At 39.2% G+C, this 25892-nt stretch overlaps 1 protein-coding gene across 4 annotated transcripts; it reads left to right on the forward strand.

The window, feature by feature from the left end:
- The first annotated feature begins 161 nt into the window (after positions 1-161).
- On the forward strand, positions 162-24401 carry BBS7 (Bardet-Biedl syndrome 7). Of its 4 annotated transcripts, none has more exons than XM_081021946.1 (19): positions 162-340; positions 2770-2835; positions 3923-3985; positions 4806-4981; positions 9595-9781; positions 10858-10930; positions 11308-11424; positions 13234-13364; positions 14427-14511; positions 15076-15178; positions 16013-16205; positions 16954-17028; positions 17902-17967; positions 19409-19548; positions 19997-20161; positions 20735-20844; positions 20937-21040; positions 21977-22100; positions 22889-24401. In XM_081021946.1, exons 1-19 carry the CDS (start codon positions 305-307, stop codon positions 23023-23025), a joined length of 2151 nt encoding a protein of 716 aa, XP_080878072.1. In that variant the 5' UTR covers positions 162-304; the 3' UTR covers positions 23026-24401. The 4 variants fall into 4 exon arrangements, with proteins under 4 accessions (XP_080878072.1, XP_080878074.1, XP_080878073.1 ...); XM_081021947.1 differs by lacking the exon at positions 162-340 and adding an exon at positions 484-736; XM_081021948.1 differs by lacking the exon at positions 19997-20161.
- The last annotated feature ends 1491 nt before the right edge of the window (positions 24402-25892 follow it).

The following is a 25892-nucleotide window of genomic DNA, read 5'->3' on the forward strand; positions in this document are numbered from 1 at the left end:
CCTCCTCGGCATCACCTTGCAGGCATCCTTAGCACCAATCCTGCAAGCGGATGACTTTGTAACCAGATGGGCACGTTCCTTGCTCAATCACAGGGCGCGCGTTCCAAGCGGAGCCCGCCTCCTCCCTTCACGCCGTATCCAATTGAATCCCGGCATCGGCGCGCGCGTAGTCCGGTCGCGTTACCATGGTGACGCAGGGCCTAGCGGGAGCTTTTAGGCCTCGCGGTGATGTTTGTGTGGTGAAAAACAGCGCCCGGGACGAGGGAAGAGGGATAACGTTTGCTTTTCTTAGAAGCTCGCCGCCATGGACCTGGGCCTGAGCCGGGTGGATTATCTGCAGGTAGATGGGGGTGGGTGGGCAGGTGGGCGAGATTGCGGGTCAGTCAGCGAACCCCCCTGCTTCGTCTCGCGCGAGAACGAGACCGGCGTTCTTCGCCACCCCCCGACGCCGTTGCGGACACGTGTTCCTTTCACAGGCGGAAATTCAACCGGTGATGCTGCCGCCCCTCCTCGTACTAAGATAGAGATGCGGAGAGCTTCTTCACGTTTCGAATAATTACATGGCCTTGCGGCAAAGGCAGAGGAGCCGGCCTACCAGAAGGCAGGGGAGAGGAGGCAGGGCCGAGAGCGCCGCCGGCTCGCCTGTGGCCCTCCGGGTGCCTCTTCTGCAGCCAGCAGGCCCGGGGGTCAGGCTAGATGGCAGTTGGAGAAGGGCCAGCATGGTCCATATCTCCAGGTAGGGCTTGGGAAATACTGGGACCTTGGAGTGCCACTGCCAGTCAGGGTCAACAGTATGAAGCTAGATGATGGACTGATGGTTTGACTCGTGTTCCTTTATCACGCATAGGCAAACTCGGCCCTCCAGATGTTTTGGGACTACAACACCCATCATCCCTAGCTAACAGGACCAATGGTCAGTGATGATGGGAATTGTAGTCTGAAAACATCTGGAGGGCCCAGTTTGCCTATGCCTGTCCTATATAGTCCAACAACATCTGGAGTGCCACACCTCTGATTTAAGAGCAAATAGCCATCCGGATTATGTAGGAGTTGTATGGGTTTGTTTGTTTTTATTTTTTATTTTAAACCCCACCACCATAGTGCTGTAATTGGGGATTCTTCCATAGACAGCTCTCAACATGGTGCGCTGAGAAAAGTGATGTCACAGAAGAGGTTAATTTGAGATTAAAGTGTGCAAGCTTTTAAGTGTCACACAGGTTGGTTTGTTTTTTGTCAGAAAGAGAGTGTGGGTCAGGCATTTGTTAGCTTTCTTCACAATCCCTTTATTGAAATAAATGGATATTCAGCTGTGGTTTTGTTGCGTTTTGTTTGACAAAAATTGTGTTTTATCTTATTATTAAAACATAGAGCTGTCATGGAATAATAATAGAATGTAGAAAACAGTTTTTGTCTGTAGACAAAAAGTCCTGTTAAATATTTAAAAAACTAAATTGTATTTTGATTGGTGGAGTGATTCCAAACAGATGCATCAGTATATCATCTGTAGAACTGGGATGGAGTAACACATCACCAATGTAAAATAATCAGATTTATTCTGCCATTCCCAAACCTGTTCACAACAGTCATAAAAAACAACAGGAGGAGAAGAAGAGTTTGGATTTGATATCCCGCCTTTCACTCCCCTTCAGGAGTCTCAAAGCGGCTAACATTCTCCTTTCCCTTCCTCCCCCACAACAAACACTCTGTGAGGTGAGTGGGGCTGAGAGACTTCAAAGTGTGACTGGCCCAAGGTCACCCAGCAGCTGCATGTGGAGGAGCGGAGACACAAACCCGGTTCCCCAGATTACGAGACTACCGCTTAACCACTACACCACACTGGCTCTCCACAGGTGGTAAAAGGTGTATTAATTCACTTCCTGTCCCTGATTCGTGGTTAATCCTTACAAGGCAGTTGACCTTAACATGACTTCTCTGAAGACATTGCATTTGTCTGGAAGTGGATACTCAATTGTGACCAAACTAAGCCCCCTAGAGCAAAATATACATCAGAAGGCTTAGTTTGGTCAGAATTGAGTTAACGCAAAATACATTTACATGATGTTAAATGAGCCACCATAGCTGCTAGAGGGCAGAAAAATTGTGTCCTGAGCTTTTTAGACTCAGCTACTCATGTACTATCTGAAACCAAAGGGGTGCATTGGTTGCCAGATGTGATTTTTTTTTCAGTTTTCCTGCCCCACAATTAGAGCTTCTTTTTCATGCATCACTATATAGAGCTAAAATGATATATGATAGACACAGCTATTGTACACAAGGGCAATAATTAGTAATAACACAACCACCGTTTTTCACTATTCACATGTATTTTAGCTTCACATAGAATTGTCACAGTCAGTATTTCTTGCACTTCATTATTCTTGGGCACTATTGACAGTTTTTCTATATCTGTGTATGTGTTTGTGTGGCAAGTGAAGACAGTCCATGAAAGCTTGTGCTACAATATTGGCACAGTCCTATCTATGCTTTCTTGAATTTAAATTCCACTGTGTTTGGTGCAGCCTACTCCCTAGTAAGTGTTTTTATGATAATCTATAACAATTTATGACAACCATAATTATCACAGAATCCTTTTTTGTATTGATTTTGCTGTTAGAAACACTACACTTATGACAAAATCTTAATATACCTTTTTATGTTAATCATGTTAAAATAACTACTTTGTATTGTTTGTATTGTGGTACATGACAATCCATTTTATACCGCAAGAGTTGAAGCATTAATAATGAAATGGTTTTCTCCCCCAATTAGGTGGGAGTGACATCTCAGAAGACCATGAAGTTGCTCCCTGCATCAGGACGCAAGGCCACACAGAAGGTATAGAAATTTGTTGCTTTGAAATATTTCTGTCTGGGAATGATTGCGTACACAATTTGTACTCTGATGACAAAAACATATAAAATATCATTTTATCTAAGTCACAGAGCCATTCTCCTCAAAAGCTTGTAATGTAAGTGTTGATGGTGGAGCAGACAACATAAGTATGCAACATTAAAAAGATAGGAAAGAATGAATGCAAAAAGCTTTTTATACTTTTTGAGTTGGGAATGAAGACATTAAAGGCAAGTAATTTGTGTGAGAACCCAGAAATCACTGTAGGAATTTGAGGGTGGGTATTGCGTGTTCTGAATGACAGAAGAAGTATAAAATCTGGCAGCGTATCTTTGGCTAGAGGTGCATAGATTGAGTTGTTACGTGGGAAGGCTGTAGAGTAGACGGTTGTGTTGTCAAAGTAGGTCATAGCTTGAAAATGAACCAGAGTGGTAATAGAGAGAATTGCCCCAAAAGCAAAGGATATTTGTGGTATTGGGAAAGCAACATAATTTGGTAACAGATTGAATATGGGAAATAAAGGAGAGGCAAAATTCAAATGTGAAGCCAAAGCTTTGTGTTTGAACAACAAGCAGGATGGTGATATTGATGGATGTGAGGAGTAACTGAAAGGAGGGCAACTTGGAGAAGAAAAGGATTTATCTTAGGCATACTGAGTTTTAGACAGTAGGGAAACATCCAAGTTGAAATACAGTGGTACCTCAGGTTACATACGCTTCAGGTTACAGACTCCACTAACCCAGAAATAGTGCTTCAGGTTAAGAACTTTGCTTCAGGATGAGAACAGAAATTGTGCTCCGGCGGTGTGGCGGCAGCAGGAGGCCCCATTAGCTAAAGTGGTGCTTCAGGTTAAGAACAGTTTCAGGTTAAGAACGGACCTCCGGAACGAATTAAGTACTTAACCTGAGGTACCACTGTATCAGATACACATTTGGAGTTGAGTTAGGAAAAGTATGGATTACAGAGATATAGTTCTATATTTCTGTAGATTTCTGAAATACATATGAATGTATTTCCTTTGCACTCTTAGATGACTAATGTAGACATAACTTTATATTATTATACTTTTAAGGTTGTTATTGGAGATCATGATGGTGTTGTTACCTGTTTCGGTATGAAAAAAGGAGAAGCTGTGGTAGGTAACGTCTCTATGTAGTTTTCAATTAATTTACCCCCCAATTAATTAATTGACAATGAAGCTTAATTTACAGATAACATATGGACTTCTTAAAGCTCTTTTCGGTATGCACTGGCTTGGGAAAAACATGCCCCCCAAATATGTTTGTGCTTTATTCTAGACATTTTCAAAATAAAATGATACAACCACCCTAGGCATGCTGCAGGTGTGCTTCACTGTAGTAATTTGATTAAATTCTCTTGAAGAAGCTTTTCTCCACAGAATCCTCAAACGTCTTTTTGAATAGCAGTTATGTTGATTATAACATAGAGCTTGTTACTGGAAAACAAGGACCTACCATCATAATCTATGGCTGTGCCATGTTGATTTCTCTCTATATTTTCCCTCTTCCATTAACCTAAGACATTGAGGTCAGACTTTGGGTCACTTCACAAAGCAAGGTTTGATCTATGTGATGCTAGTGTAGGGCATTCTTAGCTCTGACCTTGGTCTTAGAGTACTTGTGATGAAACCCTGTGGTGTCTGTTGAGGAAAACATGCAAACTGTTCTTATTTGGCCGACCTTTCGGTATGAGCTCTTGTTTGGGTTTATTTGTGACCATTTATTAGCAGGATTTTGGAACATTTTGCAATTGTGTGTATGAACTTTGTGCTTTTCATGGTAGAATCACACAAATAGCTAACTTTTTTAAATATATAGAGAGCATAAAATAATTAAAAGCATACAAAATGGAATACATATATATTTTGTATCTAATATCATATTATGATTTGTCGTGAACATTGGCACTGAACATTGTCTGTCTTCTTTTTTTAGCCAGTATTCAAGACCTTGCCAGGGGAAAAGATTGCAAGGCTAGAACTGGGAGGTGCTCTTAATACACCCCAGGAGAAAATTTTTGTGGCTGCAGGGTCTGAGGTTAGAGGTTTCACAAAGAAAGGGAAGCAGTTCCTTGCATTTAACACCAACCTCACTGAGAACATCAAAGCTATGTATGTATACTGGAAAATACATTAGTAGCCTTAGATGTGTTACTGTCATTTAGGTGCTAAATTGTTATCCTAATGAATGAAATAAGTATATGTTACATTTTAGTGTCCTGTTTAACAATCACTTTATGTATTCTAATACTCCTTATTTGCCTTGAATCTTAGCATAAATTTTATTTGTGTATGGTTCTATATAAAGGTCTAATTTCCATCCTGCACTTTTGCAACAGTAATTTTGCCCTCAGCGGTGTGCGTACACAAGCACTGACTTTAATGAAAGTCATTAAAATAAAAAACACAGAAATTAGCTGAGTCATTAAAAGCTAATCAGTTTAATTGAAAGATAAGGTTGAAACAGTGCAATACTTTAGCTGATTCACAATTAAATTAAATCACAAATTAAATCATCTTACTGCGTTTTCCAGAGTAATATCTGAACCTGTTGTGCATATTACTTTAATCTGCTGTAATTGATGAAAACCATAAGCTGGTTTGACATAATAAAGTATTGATAATTTAATTAAATGCTGATGTGCTGTACAATCTGTTGCTTTATTTTTAACCAAATTTTGGTGCATATGATTGAAATTTAAGTGATACAGTTTGTTATATAGTTGGAGTCAAATAATAGTTTTTAAGCAAGTTGAAAGAATGAAAGCAGCATTGTTACCCTTGTTTGTTCATAGAATCATAGAATTGTAGAGTTTGAAGGGACCACAAGAGCCATCTAGTCCAACCCCTTGCAATGCAGGAATATTTTGCGCAATGTGGGACTCAAACCCACAACCTTGAGATTAAGTGTCTCGTGCTCTTCCAACTGAGCTATCCCATTTGGGGAAAGCTGCAGATCACTGGTAGAGTGCATACCTTTCATGCAAAAGGTCCAAAGGTCAATCCCTGACATCTCCAGGTAGGGCTGGGAGAGACCCCTGCCCCTAACTCAGGAGAGCTGCTGCTAGTCAGTGTCAATAGATGGACTATTAATCTTTCTGTTTCCGAGTTATGGTCTGAAGGCACATGAAGCAACCAACTTGCTATAGTTAAGTTGTTCTGGAGTTGGTCAGTACCTGAATGGGACACCTCCTAGAAGCCACATGTATGGCACCTTGAATTCCACCTTGAGTTCCATAATGGAAGAAAGGCGGAATACAAAGAGACGCAGAGCTCAGTAGTCAAAATAAAAAAATCCTTCCAGTAGCACCTTTAAGACCAACTAAGTTAGTTCTTGGTATGAGCAGGTATGAGTAGGTTAGAACTTGGTGCTGATAATGCCAAGGTTGCAGATTCGATCCCCGTATGGGACATCTGCATATTCCTGCATTGCAGGGGGTTTAACTAGATGATCATCAGGGTCCCTTCCAACTCTACATTTCTATGAGGAAATGTAAGAAGATAAAACATTTAAAAACATGTTGTCTGGCCAAACATATCAGTTCAGTCAAACAAGATCTGCAAGTTTATGGATCGCTACAGAACTTGTTTACCAACAGTTGAATTGGTGTACGCATCATGGACAATGATACTTCTTTAATGCATCTAGTCAAGTTGTGTGGGATCAATTCCAATCTGTTACCCCCGAGGATGTGGACAGGCTGCTTGGACGAGTGAAACCAACCACTTGCCTCCTTGATCCTTGCCCATCCTGGCTTATAAAAGCTAGCCGGGAAGGACTGGGCGATGGGCTTCGTGGGGTGGTGAATGCTTCCCTCCGTGAGGGAGCCTTCCCAGATCCGCTGAAAGAGGCGGTTATTAAACCGCTTCTTAAAAAACCATCTTTAGATGCGGCCACGATAGCCAACTATCGCCCAGTCTCAAATCTTCCATTCTTGGGCAAGGTGATTGAGCGAGTGGTTGCTGAACAACTCCAGGCACGCCTGGAAGAAGCGGACCATTTGGATCCCTTCCAGTCGGGATTCAGGCCTCATCATGGGACTGAAACTGCCTTGGTCGCACTGGTTGATGATCTCCGGCGGGCTAGGGACAAAGGTGAGAGCTGTTTCCTAGTTCTGCTGGATCTCTCAGCGGCGTTTGATACCATCGACCATAACATCCTTCTGGACCGTCTTGAGGGGCTGGGAGCTGGGGGCACTGTTATACAGTGGTTCCGCTCCTTCCTCCTGGGCCGTGTTCAGAAAGTGGTGGGGGGGGATGAGTGTTCAGACCCCTGGGCCCTCACTTGTGGGGTGCCTCAGGGTTCTGTCCTCTCCCCCATGCTTTTCAACATCTACATGAAGCCGCTGGGAGAGATCATCAGGGGATTTGGGCTGGGTGTTCATCAGTATGCAGATGATACCCAGCTCTACCTCTCTTTCAAATCAGAACCAGTGAAGGCAGTGAAGGTCCTGTGTGAGTGCCTGGAGGCGGTTGGAGGTTGGATGGTGGCTAACAGATTGAGGTTGAATCCTGACAAGACAGAAGTACTGTTTTTGGGGGACAGGAGGCGGGCAGGTGTGGAGGATTCCCTGGTCCTGAATGGGGTAACTGTACCCCTGAAGGACCAGGTGCGCAGCCTGGGAGTCATTTTGGACTCACAGCTGTCCATGGAGGCACAGGTCAAATCTGTGTCCAGGGCAGCTGTTTACCAGCTCCATCTGGTACGCAGGCTGAGACCCTATCTGCCTGCGGACTGCCTCGCCAGAGTGGTGCATGCTCTGGTTATCTCCCGCTTGGATTACTGCAATGCGCTCTACGTGGGGCTACCTTTGAAGGTGACCCGGAAACTACAACTAATCCAGAACGCGGCAGCTAGACTGGTGACTGGGAGCGGCCGCAGAGACCACATAACACCGGTCTTGAAAGACCTACATTGGCTCCCAGTACGTTTCCGAGCACAATTCAAAGTGTTGGTGCTGACCTTTAAAGCCCTAAACGGCCTTGGTCCAGTATATCTGAAGGAGCGTCTCCACCCCCATCGTTCTACCCGGACACTGAGGTCCAGCACTGAGGGCCTTCTGGTGGTTCCCTCACTGCGAGAAACCAAGTTACAGGGAACCAGGCAGAGGGCCTTCTCGGTAGTGGCGCCTTCCCTGTGGAACACCCTCCCACCAGATGTCAAAGAGAACAACAACTACCAGGCTTTTAGAAGACATCTGAAGGCAGCCCTGTTTCGGGAAGCTTTTAATGTTTGATGTATTATAGTATTTTAATATTCTTTTGGAAGCCGCCCAGAGTGGCCGGGGAAGCCCAGCCAGATGGGCGGGGTATAAATAATAAATTATTATTATATTATTATTATTATCTTTCAGTTCCTGGAAAACTATTATCTGTCTCTAAAAATAGGTTGGAATCATGGTATTCTACAATAAACTAATTGAATAAACATGCTTCTTACTTGTACCAGTTTACATTCAGAGCTAAACTAGAAATATTTAGAAGCTTTATTAATTCTTACATCCTTCCTCTGAATAGTTGAAAGCAGTATTTTATCCCCCAAATGACCATGGGAATAGGCTGGGAGAAAATGACTTGCCAAAGGTAACACAATGAGCTTCATAAGTGACCAGATGTTTGATTCTGGGTTTTCCAAATCCAAATTTGATGCTCCTGTCTGGTTACTGTTTTGTACTGATATAGTGGCAAACATGATTTGATTCTATTTTCTTTTCTATGTCAGCCTTTTATAGACTTCAGACTCTCTCTAGCTGTCATTAACCTTGCCTTAATACTGTGCATAATCAGTGGAATACTATTTTTTCTTTTCTTAATCCGCCTTTTGTAATATCTCAGCTGAATTACTGCTGCTTATCAAAGCTACTTAGAATTTAGACAATAGCTCTCAAAGAGACGGAATATCCCTAAGAATTTTAAAATAAAATTTTGCCAAGAAGGTTCTATATATAGTGCAGTGATTTCAAAAGCAGTAAGACTCTTTTGTAAGCATGCTCCTGTAATTGCAATCAAACATATGTATGCTCTGTATAGATGTGCTAATGATATAATTTATAAAACAATATTGCATTGATTGAATACCTAAACATAATGCCTGAAAGATAATTACCACTTAGAATGTGGTAGCAATAAAATAAGAATATGATCAAAACCAGTGCTTCTCCAGCAGGAAATCCAACATTACACGGAAACAAGTAAAAATTATTGTGATATCAAGCAAATAAGAGTCATTTTATTCTTCTAGTTTCCTTTTAAATTGCAGACCAAATTTGTTCTTCTGAATTAGTCACCTAGGAGGCTAAGCTATGTGTCATTTGGAAACCATGTATAATGGGAGCTCAAATAGGGGGAAAATATTTCTGTTGGGGGTGATTGGAAAATGAGAACATTTAACCCTTTTGCCATTTCCACATTTCTGATCTCCTTCAGCAGCTCCCCCCCCCCCCTTCCAGACACATATTAAAGACCTGGGGGTGGGGTGTTTTGCCTTGAAGATGCTGAGTGGGAAAAGATGGCGTCTTTGCTCCTGATCCCAATGGAAGTGGCTTTACTTATTCTAAAATGGCCAACAGACTACTGTTTAAAAACATTTGTTTAATTTGATCCTAAGTACCTGTACAGTCTTAGCAAAATATAATAGCTTGTGCATAGGAATGGTAGTTGAAATATTTTAACTTTTGGTGGCAATGATTGGAATATAGTATTGATTATTGCTATTATCATTTTAGGCATATATCCGGATCAGATCTCTTTCTTGGTGCAAGCTATGTCTATAACCATTACTGTGACTGTAAGGATCAGCATTACTACCTATCAGGAGACAAAATCAATGATGTTCTCTGCCTTCCAGTAGAGAAGCTGTCTTGCATTACACCAGTATTGGCATGTCAAGATAGAGTCATTAGAGTTTTGCAGGTATACCTTTTTTAATTGTTGCCATTATCAACAGTAGTTGTTAAATAGCCAGTAGATAATCAACAGTAGTTGTTAAATAGCCAGTAGATACGTTGTCAACACCTGTTTGAGAAAACAGAAGTGTATTATTATTTTAATTGTACTTTGGGATATTTATTCCAAAGGCTTTTCCCATTTAAAAATCCTATTGGTGCAGTTCATCTGATAACTGGTAAACTCCAAGTTGCATAGTTGAGCCTCAAAACTGTCACTTATGGGGCTGCCTGGAAGTCCTTCTTTCCTTTCATGACTGAATTGGGCCAGTTAATTTCTTCTTCCTATATTCTTCCTATATTCCTATATGCCTTTTAGGAGTTCTATGATCCCTGGAATTACATCCTTCCAACAGCTTTCCCCCTTGTCCTTAGCAGAAGCCTAGTTTTCTGAAGCTCTGGACTCCTGCATTATTCTTGATGCTTTGTTTGGAATCTTAATAAGTGACTTTATATAATATCTGACTGTTTGTCCAGTATTTTCTGTTTCTGTTCCATATTAATACACTTTCATGCCCTTGGTTTTTAAAATATTTTTAAAAATAAATTTTATTAAAGATTTCTCAGTTTACAAAAGTACTGCATTGTCTCTTTTTTCAAGTTGTGTTTTCTACAGATCAGTTTCATTTGTTGTGAGACGTTAGTGTTGCATGCAGTATAAGGTTGGGAAGGAAAGAGGGTCGGGTAGGGATGGTGCATGAGGTGGGGTGGTAAAACTTCTATTCTTCCACTTAGTATATGTGTGGGGTTTTGTTTCGGCGTCACTTGAGTGGATTATCCTTGCACACAACCTTCTCTTAACAACATCTTTTTTTCAGTGGTGTTAATAGGCTTGGCAATGAGATCATGGCTTTGGTTTAGATAGAATAGGTTAGGCCCTCGGTTTTATCCTAGCCTAAAGGCAGAAAAATAATGCTGCTTGTTTAAAAGCTTTCCTTTTACACCACCTGTCAGGGAAGACATCACCTTCCCATCCCTCTAAATTAAAATGAAAGAAAAAGTCAAGGATTGAAACTAACAGTGTTTCTACTTCATTTTCTTGAGGGGTCAGATTTGCTGTATGAAATGGAAGTTCCAGGTCCACCCACAGTTCTGACTTTGAACAATGGAAATGGTGGTAAGCAGAATTTCTTGGTGCATTTTATTTCAATAAAAAGCATGGCATGGGTTTTAATTAAGAATCTGTAATATTGCCTAGGACTTGATACCCAGTCCTAGTATTACTATTAGGAGACTGTTGGGCAGTAGGGTAGGCAGTACACCAACAGAATCACCATTATATCCCAAGCATCATCAACAAGCACTCAAAACTGGAAGATTGCCAAAGGGGGCCTCTATTCATAGTGATGGAGCTGGAACATACCTAAGCAACTCTTCCTTCCTGCCCTCGAACTCAGTTTGAGCTAGTGTGATATAGAGAATCTTAGTGGACTGAATCTAATGTTAAATGGAAGCCTATTAAAAACTAATCCTACTTTTAATTTATTTTCTTAGGTGACTCTGGTGAAGAAGTTCTGTTTGGGACATCTGATGGTAAAATTGGCCTAGTAGAGATCTCTGGAGTTTCTCCAGTAGAAAAGTGGAAAATTGAAAATGAGAAAAAAAGAGGTGGTAGGTGTCTTCAGAGTTTCCCGCTAGATCATAGTTATTCACATCAGGCACAGTGAGAAATAGCTCCCTTTAGTTCTGTGGTTTGCATATTGCATTTGTAGAAAATAACTTATAAGAAATATCACATCCATTGTCAACTCTCAAAAACAATTATGGTTACCATCAATTCAAACATGGACTTCAATGTTTATGTTTTCTACCTGGACTGTGTATGTTGTCCCCTCCATTTTACTCATTCATATCAGGGTGTGCCAAAAACAATCCCAACATCTGTCCTTCTCTTTTCCTGCATGTCATTCATAGCATATATTATTTTGGCCATGTTTTTATTGGGGAATATGGACATGGCTGTGCCAGTGTAGCTGGCATCTGGTTCAGAGAGAAAGGATATTATGCCCGCCTGAAGGGAGAAAAGATGCTCTCCCCACTTCATCACTTGCTGAGTGGGGACTTTGTGTGAGTGTGTATGTGAGAGAGTATGTACCAATGCTAATGTGTTTGGAAAATAAGGTTTTCAAACTGCAAAAAGTACATGGTTACAAACAATGAGATCTGCCAGGCCTGTTGACCTTGTCCACTTGCACCTGGTTCAAATGGAAAAGTTTACAGCCAGCTTCCCCGCTTATTTCTTGATTAGAATTTGGTGAGAAAATTAAAAATACAAATGAAGCAAGTCTGATTACAGTTCTTAACATGCAATCAGTCTTGTTCTTGATTGTGGGCTCCCACCAGAGAAGTAAACAAGAAAGGACAAGAATGCAGAAGGACACTTAAAAGCAGAAACAGTACTCAGGCGACCTAGGGGATGGTAAAGCTGCTACAGATTAACACAACTGCATGCAAATGTGATTCTGATTATTAAATTGATGCTCTAGATTTGTGTAACTTCAGCATGGAAACAATGGTCAACAAACACTGCACTGACATGAAAGATATTCTTCTGCGAGTATTTCTTAATTGTGTAATTACATGGATTAGTAGTGGGAGGATGAGAAGGAGCTGGTGTGTGCTTTCTTGATCATCCCACTGGTCAGTTTTGGACTGTTGGGAAATGGTTCTTCAGCCCTCTTCTGAAACTTTGGTTTGAACTCTAGATAGGACTTATTTTGGAGGACTGCATGTTTATTTTTCCAAACTTCAATGCCGTGCTTTGCAGACATTAAACATTCTAATATGACATCAGATTTCAAACTAATAACAATAGTGTGTGACCAGTTTTACCATTTTTGTGGCAGACATATCCTGCTATATGCGCAAGTATACAAATGGCAGGTGTGGTATATCCATGAAGAGAATAACCAACCAACAATGCCTTATGTTAGTATTCAGTTTGGGGTTGTTTCTATAAATTCTGTACTTTATTATTACTGGAGTGAAATACCCATCTATCAGACAATAATCCCACCTAACATGTAATAGTTTCTCATAGATAAATTTTAACATTCTGCTTTTAAGAACCTAGTAATAATGCAGTAATTCCAGTTGATTTCATCCTGTATTGGGTGATAGTTCTTAACAGAGTTCTGTTTATTTAGATAAAGGGGAAGGACAATAGCTCGGTGGTACAGCATCTGCTTGGTTTGAAAAAGGTTTTTAGTTCATTCCCTGCCATCTCCTGGTAGGCCTGGGAATGCCTCCTGTCTGAAACCCTGAAGAGCTGCTACCAGTCTGTACTGAGTTAGATGGATAAATGACCAGACTCTGTATAATTAAGAAAGTTTCCTAGGTTCCTAAATTGCATGTGAGATTTACAAGATGATATGATTAGTCAGTTGGATGTAGATACATGCTTCCTGTTCTGTTTTTCAGGCATCTTATGTATGGATAGCTTTGATATTTTGGGAGATGGAGTTAAAGAATTGATCATCGGTCGTGATGATGGAATGTTAGAAATCTATAACTTTGAATATGCAAAAAGCCCTAACCTTAGATATGAATATGTAAGTTTATTAATGACTACTTTATGTAGAAGGAAATTTTCTTAGTATACTTTCTTTTATACAAAATTCTGTCAAATATTGCTTTCACATATATTGAGCCATATGTGTTACTAGCAAGTATGGTAAAGACTGAATGCCAAAGTTAGAATAGGGGACCTGTGGCCCTTCAGATTATTTTGGACTACAACTACTATAATTTCTATCTGTTGGCCATGCTGGCTTGGACTGATGGGAACTGGAGTCCAAGAACATCTGAAGAGCAATAGATTTTCCAGCCCTGGAATAGAGAGGCTGGGACAAAATTGCACATGTCTATGTCCAGGATCCCACAGGTACAGGGTTATTCCCAATGTAATATTTCAGAAACTAATAGAAATATATAAATATCAGAGATTCAGGCTGTGATGCAGCACTGCAGCAGAGCTGAAGCTTGCATATCTAGAGAGAGAACCTCAAACCCTCCCCTTATTCCCCCTCCACTCTTTCTGCTGAACTATGCAGAGTCATAAAATTATTCCCAGGAAAGGAAAAGAGCCACAAGTGGTGCTGAGAATTATGTAAAGTCCCATTGTGATGCTTCCTATTATGCTAACAGAAGAGCTGGGAAGTATTTTTCTTTTATTTAGTACACTTAAATTTCACTTTTCTACCAGCATGGAACTTAAAGCTGGACACCTGGGTTTCCAGCTCTTCTGCCCATGCACTGACCAGGCACAGACTTACATATCTTCAGCAAGGTAGCTGTATAGTGTGCCCTAAGAACCTATCCCTGGACAGTTAAAATAATAAGTTTCTAGGAAGTGCACCAGGCATTTATATCTCACAAGAATGCAATCAGAAGCAGGTGGGACAGATCTCTGCATGTAACAGTCATGTTAGGCTATTCTTATTGTCCATTGAGAGAATTTGGAGTCCCAGAAAAGATACATGGTCTTATACATGGGGGTGTCTTATAGATGGAAAAATACAGTATATTTTTTTCTCAACGGATACCATTTTTAAAGATTAAATAGAATCTAACACACGTATTATGCTTCAAGTCTTCTTCTGTCTTATTTTTAGGCCTTGTCAGAAAGTGTCACATCTGTTCAAGGTGGCTGTGTTGGGAAAGAGGGCTATGATGAGATCATAACATCAACATATTCAGGTTATTTTTTAAAATGTTTCTAAATATCTGGAATTTTTATACATTTAACAGGATTTTTTTAAAAAAATAACAATGGAGTCATAGAATGTGTTCTCTGGCTCATATTCCCTGAAGTCAGTAGCTTAACTTGGGAATCTGGGCCCTGGATGCACAGCAATCAGATAGTATAGTGCTCTGCTGACCAGGGCTGGGGCCATTGAAGGGGCTTCATCTGCATACCAGTTGCTGGTGTTGTATGTCCTTTTCAACTTGATGGAGGTTTTTATCCCTGCATATGAACAGTCCATAGAATTATAGAGTTGCAGAACTGGAAGGGACTACGAGGGTCATCTAGTCCAACCCCCTGCAATGCAGGAATCTTTTCCCCAACATGGGGCTCGAACCCACAACCCTGAGATTAAGAGCCTTGTACTCTACCAACTGAGCTATTCCAGGTTTCTATGATAGTTCACTGTGCTGGTTCTTAGTTTCAGACCCTAAGGATCCTGGTTAGAGCCTCTGACAGTGTTACCTTCATAACCCATCTGGAAAACTTTTTCATAATTGTTCATATCTTCCTTTTAGGGTGGGTGTCAGGACTGACTACAGAGCCTACCCACAGAGAATGTGGATCAGGGGATGGCTTAAAGATGACTCATGAAATGCAGAACAAGGTTTTGTCCTTAAGGTAATAAATTGTTTTAAGACAATGCAAAAGAGAAAATACTATAGCAATCTTTGCCTTATGCTGGTGCAGATCCGGAGCAGATATTTAACCTTACCTGCTGGGTTATAACTATACATCAGTTAACTTACAACATTTCCAGTAGAATCTTTGTGATAGTACAGCAATTCATTAATAGTATCATAGTTTCAGCTATGTGCATTTCATTACATTGTTTGGTTTCCTGTAAGCATCCCTGTAATTTTCACCCTTCTAGTGCAAAATTGCTACTATGTGGATGTACTGAAAGAGATGCTTTCTGCCTTTTTCAGACTTAAAATGGATAGTATATAAGTTGCAGTGCCAGTTTGGTAAGTTAGTGGAGACCTGTGAACTGACATTCTACTGGGACTGGGCTTCTTGATCCCTTTGTGACATTTCATAGGAAGAGACCCTGTTTTTTAAATAAAGCAAAAAATCAAAAAATTGTTACCTCAGATAAATTTTAGTAAGCTGTAGAACTGAACAGATGTTACCAAAATATATTTGTTCTGTCCACTGACTTGAACAATTTTTGAAAGATGGTGTCAAAGTAAGGAAGTAAAGGAAAACAAGCATTAGGAAAAAAATATAGAAAATGAAGTTCTGTTGCTTTAACCCTATTATGCACTTTTCATCCGAATATTTTTTTTAGGACCAGAACTTTGATAATACATTTATATCCAGTATTTGTGGAATTATTTCTGAAAACATTTTTTTCAGTCTAGATGGAAAATATCAATATAAAAACTGTTTTCCAGGCATCAGTTTGTTATCTAGAGCAGCTTTTTTAGCCTACCATTCTGTTGTTTGCCATAGGAATGAATTGGAACAGCTACAGATCAAGGTACTTCATGAACGTGAAAAATACCAGCAGTCCTCTCAGTCCAGCACTGCTGTGTCAGCAGTCCCAACCTTCAGCATAAATGATAAGTTTACATTAAATAGAGATGATGCAAGCTACAGCCTTGTTTTAGAAGTCCAGGCAGCAATTGATACTGTCTTGCTTCAGGTGAGACATTATTTAGAATAACTTTGTAGACTTGAGTATTTGGAAACTTTGATTTTATTTTTAAAATTAAAGATGTGTTAGCTTGTTTTTATATTAAATTAGATAATTTCACTAAGTGGAATACCATTTAATAGTATGCACTAACTTTTCTCTGAAACTTGCACTTGTGCAGAATGACTGTAACTGGGTGAGATGGGCTCATTCCCTTCAGGCTATGTAGAAGTCAACACAAGCACTAACTTTTCAAAGACACATGCTGAAGTTATCGGTGCAATGTGCAGAAAGTTGAGTACACCATAAGGATGTTTAAAATATTTTTCAGTGAGATCTGGATGCACTTCGGATTGTGCTCTTTGGCTACAATCATGCACCACTAATACATGCTTTTATCCCACCCATTTACTTCCATGGGAACAATACGATTAGGATTTCAAACTATATCTGCACTAAGCATTTGCTAGTAATCTGTGTGGTTTGGACTTGTTTTGATGACAGTCAATTCCTTTTTTGAAACTGGCTCCTTTTTGTGCTTTTACATCATATACACCTTTTCCTTACTACTGTGTGCATCATTTTTGAGTTCTGAAGTGTTCCATGGGATGGATGGTTACCTAATACTTATTTTTACCATAATAATATTTTTCCTGTAAAATTTCTCAGGGAAGATAACTTATGTAAATTGAGAAAGTATACTTGAAACATCCACATGTTGACCTTTCGTATTACCTGCTACTGTTTCTCTCCATAGTGTGATGTTCCAATAGATCTAAAGGATGTGGATAAAAATTCAGCTGTGGTTAGTGTTGTTGACTGCGAATCAGAGGTATGTAAAATGCCAGATCTTTTCTACATAGTTCCAAACGCTTAAGCTGAATATCAGCTTTTAATTTCATGGAGTGTGTTCTAGTGAAGTTTAATTGTTGAAGCTGACAGAGAGGACATTTCTGAAGAGTGGGATAAAAATCCCTTACTTGAGGTCTTTAAGCAGAGGCTTGACAACCATATGTCAGGAGTGCTCTGATGGTGTTTCCTGCTTGGCAGGGGGTTGGACTCGATGGCCCTTGTGGTCTCTTCCAACTCTATGATTCTACTAAATAATAAACATGCCTAGGATTTAAGCAATCCTATGTATGCTCACTTGTAAGTAAGGCCAGTTGTGTCAAATGGTGCTTGGTTCCATGTAAATTTGCATAAGATTGCAACCTAATTTATTATATCAGACCTTTATGATTTTAACATTTTTGTAACTTTTTCACTCAATGAGCATCCAGCTATAGGTTTTCTGCTTTGGTGCTGAATTCATATTGCAGAGAGTTAAGATGATGATGGTAATTGTTGTTGCTACTTTATTTGTTTGTTTGTTTGTTTGTTTGTTTGTTCTTCCTTTCTCACGTAGAGCGCAGGGTGCCTAGGTTTTTTTTAAAAAAAAAAACAATTTTTAGAACAACTTTCCTAGTTTTCTTTTAAAATTTGTAAGTAAGGCTACAAGCCTTTACTTAATGGGAATAAATCCATTGAACTCAGTGGGATTTATTTTTAAGTAACGATACATATGCCTATATTGTAAGCATACAGAAAACGTTCTACTGATTCTTGTAGAAAATGACTTAAACTGCTTTAGTTGTAAATAAAATTTAAAAATGAGACTTTATTGCTGTGTCTCAGTATGTTATTTCACAATCTTCATGTTCCACAGCCAAATGGCAACTTCCTCCTTGCCACATATCGCTGTCAAGTAAATACCACAAGGTTGGAGCTTAAGGTAAAATATAGGAATGCTTATATATTTTAAATATAAATTATGATTAAACATGTTCGTTGAGTGTGTGAACTTTAAAACCTATCCAAAGAGCAGCAGTGGTGGTAAAGATCCTGGGTAGGAACATCTGTGAAAACAGAGATTAATGATTTTTCTATTTAAAAGAAGACAGAAACAAGTATTGATTGTTTTGATTCATGAATTACCGTATATTTCTATTTTCAATTAAAGACTGTTGTGGTGTGGAGAGAAATTGTTTACCATGTTGTCTTGTTATAAGCTACTAAACAATGAGGTATAAAATGGAAGTCTTTGAATGCAATCCTGTACCCTTGTACCTAGATGAAGCCCAGAGGACTGAGTAGATATGCATTGGATTGCACTATAGGATAGTTTGTGATAAATTTGTATTTTTAGAAATAAGGTTTAGCCCATTGGATAGGTTTATTGAGTGTATGAATTGCTTCACACAACAAAAAGTCCCCTACCAATTTGTAATAAGAATAAAATAATTTGAACATGTATTAAAACTAGATTATTGAAAGTTTAATCCCCTTTCAGTGCAGTGAGAGATACCAAGATGACCTCTGAAAGTACTCCCATTTTATAATGGTGTGGGTGAATTGTCACAAAGTTCCCTAGTTCTTTATAAGATATATTAGCCAAGTGTAGGCTGCTGATGTAGCATCATTCTTTATGGCTGTTTGCCAGACACCCAGGTTAATAAATTTCTCAGGAAGGTATGGGTAATACAGTGGTGTTAGAATGAAAAGTGCTTAGAATAAGTTTTCAGTATTCACATTTCAGATGAAAATGGAGTTGAAAAGACAGTGATTTCAAGATAAATTTTAATAAAATCAATAGAATGGTTTAGTTTTACATCTTCATTTAGGGAGATTGCAGATGTGATTATGGTGACACTAAAGTATAAATTCTAAAGCCTCTTTTAGTACAGTTTACATGAATGACAATGCAGGCTGCAGCTCCACCTCTAAGCTGTTGTGATTCACTCAACCCTCCTCTAGTTGAAGAGAGGGAGTGAAGTTTGAGGCTTGCTGACTGCTTTCTTTTTTGCAGAGGAAAGATGAATAGCACTCAGATCTACCAGTGAGATAACAGAAACACATGAAGCACACTTTAAAATGCTCACACCATAGGAGTCGTAAGCCTTCTACATGGCATTTTTCCAGTGTTAGTCTGAGATAAAGTTGGATGTGACGGTTGTTAAGGCTGCCGGCTACCTAGAAGAAACTCACTGAATTTATTGGGACTGCTTTTGGATTTAATTTTAGTATTTTACAAATGGTTAAATAGATGTTTTGAAAATGTCAAATGTCACAAAGTTTTGCTGGATAAAGGTGGTACCCATCTGCTAGAACAGGTAATTATGAAGTCATCTAAAATGAAAGTTAGTTCACCTTTCCTTCCCCCCTTCCATGGACAGATTCTATCAATTGAAGGTCGGTACGGGACTCTGCAAGCATATGTAACTCCAAGAGTTCAACCAAAAACCTGTCAAGTTCGGCAGTATCAGATTAAGCCACTTTCACTTCATCAGAGGACGCATTGTATTGATCGTGACAGGTATTTTTGAGAACAACTGGCTTGTTTAAATTTGAATAGAGGATTTGATTGCATTTCCAGGCAGTGCTTAGTAGAACCCAGAAGCACGCCTGCAGCATCTACAATGAAAATACAGGGGCTGGATTTAGAGGAGTTTTCTCAAACTAAGGAGTTTCTTCCATCGGAGCAAGGTGGTTGATTTGATGGATCTCCTAGATCCTGTTCATGGGAATTTGTGTAGATGTTGAGTGTTATCTTTGTAGGGAGAACATCGTCCTGCTAAAACTTAGCAAAATGCAAAAAGTATAAAGATTAACATTCCAAGTTAGTTCTTGAAGGTTATGGCTCTCACAGATCAAGCCAAAGAAACCTCACATTGTTTTGCTGTACCATTAGAAAGTAGCCTTTGTTTCTGATGGTAGATACTCTTTTGTAACAAAATGCTTTTTTTATATATTTTTTTATTCAGACCCATGAATACACTAACCCTCAAAGGCCAGTTCAGCTTTGCTGAAGTTCACTCCTGGGTGGTGTTTTGCTTGCCTGAAGTTCCCGACAAGACACCAGTGGGGGAGAGTGTCACCTTCTACTTTCAGAACACCTTTTTGGATACACAACTTGAATGTACTTACCGGTAAAATGAAACACAGTTCCTGAAACATGCTGGTTTCGTTTGAAAGGCAATATATAAAATGCCGAAAAGTAGATCCAAGTAAAGCATGCTTGTTCAGGACATTGCATTTAAAAACGTCCAGCTTTTTCTTTTCACTTACGTTATCTCTGACATTTCCTTTTTTATGTACAACTTAGCCCTAAATATCTTTAGGCTGCAATTGTAATCTCACTTACCTGGTAATAAGCCCCTTTGAATTCCATAGAACTTTTGAGTATATAACATCTAGAGGGCCACAGGTTCCTTACCTTTGTGAGTGAGAGTTGTCTTAGGTTTCTAGGATAAGACTGAGAAACTACCAGAGATACATTCAACAGCTTACTATTTAAACTATTTAGAATTAGTATAATTCTGTTCAGACCTCCAAATATAAGTCAGGGTATTTATAGTGGAACTGTATGAGGAACTGTATGAGGAGAAACTAGAAAGATGGGATTGTGTATTTTTAATATCTCTGGATGAGTTTGAACCTTGTAGGAAGTAAAGGCTGGCACAGTTTTTACCAGTTGTTAATTTCTAACATCTTCTGTATAGGAAAGGCGAGGGCTACTTCAAATCTGACAATATATCCACAATATCCATTTTAAAGGATGTGCTCTCTAAAGAAGCCACTAAAAGGAAAATTAATCTCAATATATCATGTGGTAAGAATTCTTAATTCTCTTCTTCTTGGGATACTTAGAAATGCATAAAAGTTAACAAACTAATGAGTTGCTTTCTTGTGGTGATCTTCTAGATATAAATGAAGTATCTGTGAACCACACCTTAAAGCTAATCCACCCAAAATTAGAATACCAGCTAATGTTGGCTAAAAAGGTTGAACTGTTGGATGCTTTAAAAGTAAGTCTTTTGTCAGTTGCAAAATTACAAGTACTATGGAGTGTAGTGGTTTTTCATGTTTGTTTGCTTTTGAACTCTATTAAGGAGGGTTTTAAGGAACCCAAGATTAATAATCACACTTAGATCAGCTGAACTTCCAACCAGTAGCACTTTGGTCCTATCGGGACATGAAATCTATTTGCTCACTCTCATGCAGACCAAATCTACTTCTAGATCTGGGATGGGGAACCTTTCGGATTCTCAACTCCCATCAACCCCAGCCAGAATGGTCAGTGCTCGGAGATTATGGGAGTTACCCATCCCCATAAGAAGAGGCCAAATGGGACATTTTTTCCTGCACACAAGTACTATAAACCATATACTGTATTTTTTGCTCTATAAGACACACCAGACCACAAGACGCACCTAGTTTTTGGAGGAGGAAAACAAGGAAAAAAATATTCTGAATCTCAGAAGCCAGAACAGCAAGCGGGATCGCTGTGCAATGAAAGCAGCAATTCCTCTTGCTGTTCTGGCTTCTGGGATAGCTGCGCAGCCTGCATTCGCTCCATAAGACGCACACACATTTCCCCTTACTTTTTAGGAGGGAAAAAGTGAGTCTTATAGAGCAAAAAATACGGTAAGTAATAGCATGCAGATATAAATTATATTGAACTGTACAGAAAGGAATTGGAATATGCTTTTGTGGAAAGTTGATTTTTATTTAATTGTTGTAGAAAAGGACAGTAATAGAAGGAAATCCTCTTTGTGGCTAAAGATGGAGGCTCTTAGCAAAGGATTATGAACATCACCTGGGCTAAAAGCTGGCAAAAATCTAGCCTATCTCTTTTCTATGTCATTGTGTAGCCATGCATCTTTAAGCTCCCAATGTTCAACTTTTCTGTCAGGTTTAGAGGGTTTGTAACGGTCTTAACATTTTATTAACATCAATTTAAGGAATTGCAGGCTCATGAAGGAAATACAGACTTCCTGATTCCAGAGTACCGCAGCATTTTGGAGGAGGCAGAGGAGCTGCTAAAAGAACACAAAAAACAACCTACATCTCTTGAAAGACTTTATGGTTGGTTCATTAACACAGTTTTCCTAATTTTCTGTAGTATTGTTTTTCCATTCTTGTTAAATCTTATCTTGTGAAAAGAGAGGTCTGTTTCTAGGGTGGTAGTTCTGTGCAACATAAGAGACTTCCCACGCAAAAGCTCTGATGTGCACATGATCTTAGTACAATCACCTTTACCTTTCATTTCTAAGGAGGAATCAGACCACCGATAATGCATATATTTCATATACGGATCTTATCCTGAATGAAAATGATTGCAAAAGCCCAGATAGCAAATTGTACACAGACTCTGAATGACTGTGTCAATGAATTTATGTGCGTAATTTTAATTCTATAGTATTATTGTGCCTCTGTAGTGCCAAAGGAGAAACACATATTTATGTGTGTTTCCTTTAAATACATGTTTCTCCTTTGGCACTACAGAGGCACAGTTATAGATTATAGAGATGGATTTTACTAAAAATAAATGCAGTAAGGACTGCTGATGCACTGAGATGTACCAATAAATCTATGGAAATATTGGCTACAGAACGCCTTGTATTGAAGTAAACTAAAGTTTATTTCATTTGTTCTATATTACTCTTGATTTCACTCAGATTTCTGACACCCAGCTCCATTTCACTAGATATTTTACCACATGCTGCATGTGTTGCAAACCATTCTAAAATAAATACTTATTATTAACACGGACTCTAAATATCCAAAGTCTTCTATCATAAATATTAATTTTTTCGATTTAAAAGGAAACACCAATTTGTCAAAATAATAAGTGTTTGCATTTTTTCTTCCAGGTATGATTACAGATCTGTTCATAGATAAATTTAAATTCAAAGGCACTAATGTGAAAACCAAAGTTCCCCTTCTCCTGGAAATTTTGGGAAGTTATGATCAAAAAGCATTGATTGCCTTTTTTGATAGCGCTGCTTAAATGGGAAGAATTGGACCAGCAATCTGAAGATAAAGTAGTGGACATAGACCAGGCATATTGGATCTTCCTTTCCATCCATTTTTAAATATATGTTACTATACTTTATTTTATTGCTTTATATCAGTGTCTTGTACCTGTTATTTTAAAAAATGAACATACGTTATATGAAATCATACCCCCCCCCTTTTTTTCTTGAACAGTGGTTGGTATAGTTAGCTAATTTACAGTGAGATCAGGTATATACAGTCCAAATTAGTTTTATATAAAACATTCCCAGATTCTTAGCTTTTAAATAATATACAATTGGATTCTAATTTATTTTAGCTATGAAATGAGCAAACTTTGAAGCTTGAAAATTTTGAATATAGCCATGTGAAATTGTGTACAGTATTTTCTGTAAATAGTTGAGCAATCCCATGATCCTGCTGTCCTGCAGTGGAACATCTGTGTACCTGGTAGCTTATACTTGTCCAGTACAGGAGGGAGCAGGAAAATACGCAAAGTAGAGGTATGCCTTCAGCATCCATGGAAGTGTGGCTACAAGGTCTGTGTCTGAACCCACATGCATATCCAGCTCTAACATGTATTCCACACTACAAGAAGTTCAGCGTATTTTTTGGAGATACAACATGTGCCCATTATGAGTATGTGTTTACCCTTATCTTTATGCCCCAAGAAATTAGTATCCAAGAGGAATTTAAAAAAAATATTGCTTACTAGAAATGAAAGTGATAGGGTATATAGAAGCTGCTTAAGGCAGTAAAAATACAATATAAGCAGGCAGCATACATACACACCTTGATCTAAAGAGTAAAAGAATCCCTAACTACTCCAAAAGCCTAAAGGGAGTGTGACAATTTTGCAACAGACCCACACTAAAAGTGAGAAGGAAAGGAGAAAGGCATACCTGTCCTCAAGCAAAGTATAGTGTCAGGCTGGTCCTTGAGAGCGTAGAGTGAAAAGAGCATCTGTTAGAGCTTGTGAGAGTTAACTAGCCATTGAAAATCTGGAAAGTACTCTTTTTAAACCATATATTCACATGGAGAGGGGAAGTGGTCTTTTGGATGAGTGATTTGTCATAATACCTTTATTCCTTTGTTGCATTGTTTATTTCCTGCACATTTTTGTCTCTCTCCCCCCACCCCAATTTTGTTTACTTTTCTCAGTTGTTAGTTGAAATGACATGATCATAGTGTGAAATGACTAACTGGCTATCTTTGATTCCTGAATTCTCCCCTCCTCACCCCATCCTACATACAATACACAAATTGCTGGGCACTGTGTATGTGTACAGTACTGTACATGTTGTACGTTATATGCAATTATGTATATAAGAAGGAAATTGCTAAATTATTTTAAATAAAACTATATCAATGGCTCTAGTCTAATTCATAATCACTTTAACAAATAGAATGTCTAAACGTCTTGTGTGCACAAGTTTCTGAAATACATCAGATGTGATACAATGAGCATTTAAAATGTCTTAAAGTCACAACATTATGTTTGCATTGTGGGTGGAGGTGTATTGCTCACTATTCGTATTACAGCAATAGGTTCTTGTTACAACTGAACGCAACCATATGCCAGCTGCACTTGTAGGATATGAATTCCATGGGATAAGAGTCGTATTTTCCCAGATGGAAAATACAGTGCTGAGGAAGTGCAATCTGAGCAGCAGCAGTGAAAACCTTGAGGAAAGGTGCTTTTTTAAAGATGCCGCAGCCATACTTTTACTGCACGTACTAAAAACTGAATCTCTGCAAAGGGCTTTAGACAGATGTGGAGTGGTCTAATTTTATTAAGGTTGCAGCAGTATTACAAAGAAAGATAAAGTAATAGCTTCAAAAATGCCTACTCAGTAGCTTGGTTGCTGAACAAAATTTGAAAATGGTGATTTTGAAGTTGAGGAAATTCAGTGCATGGATTGGATTAAGGAGGTGCCTCTGAGAAACATTCCATATCTAGGGGTGGTAGTTGGGGAGGGTAGAATGGGAAATGGTAACTTTGAGGTACCTTAGGGCTGGGCAGGCAACACACACGTTTTGTAAAACACCTGATTTTCATTCCAGCAAAATAACCAGGGGAAAAATTGTTTCTGAGGAAAGTTGCATATGTATCTGCAGAGAAATGGAAAAGTAAAGCATTCACACTGCATACAGTATGTTAATATTTATGTCCTTTTGTCGCAGGAAACCCCCCCCCTCCACTCATTCAGTTTGTACAAACTTGACACACACATTCACACACTACATACGCTACGCTTCTGTTATAAATTCATAGAAAATCAACCATACATTGGATCTGCACCGTTCAACTTTTATTCTACTCCATGAAGGAAGGACTACAAAATGGGGAAGGTTTGATACAGGGCAGCCATAATCCCTTGAGCATACCAGCACATACACAGGAGCCCTGCCCAGTTGCTATGCCAACCCTGATGGTCCTAGACAGAAGACCATCAAGGTCACAAAGAACTTGCATATAGGAGTGGATTCAGCACGGACTGGAACAAAGGACAATTATCAGCTCTTCCCTCTGGGGGCAGGAAACTGCAAACTCCCCTTTGTCACCTGGAAAGTACTCATGCGGAGGGGGGAAAGGAGGAACCAGCCAGGTGACAAGATACTCAGGTTACCTCCACAATTCCTCCCTCAACCCCTCCTTTTTGTGATGTAGTCTTAGGGGTGTAGTTTGGGGGATTAGTAACTAATAAAAGTTGGGGCCTACTTTTGTTCGGGGCTTTCATTTTGCTTCATCTTATTGGTGGGAATCCTGTCATGACAGTTTCCAATAAAGTCCAAGCCTACAGGCTGCTGTTTTGCTCCAGATTGTCCTGGTTGGTGTCTTTGTTTTTTTGCCCAAGGGAG

The sequence above is a fragment of the Podarcis pityusensis genome (genome assembly GCF_964106645.2).
Source record: "Podarcis pityusensis genome assembly, chromosome: 9".
Lineage (NCBI taxonomy): Eukaryota > Metazoa > Chordata > Lepidosauria > Squamata > Lacertidae > Podarcis > Podarcis pityusensis.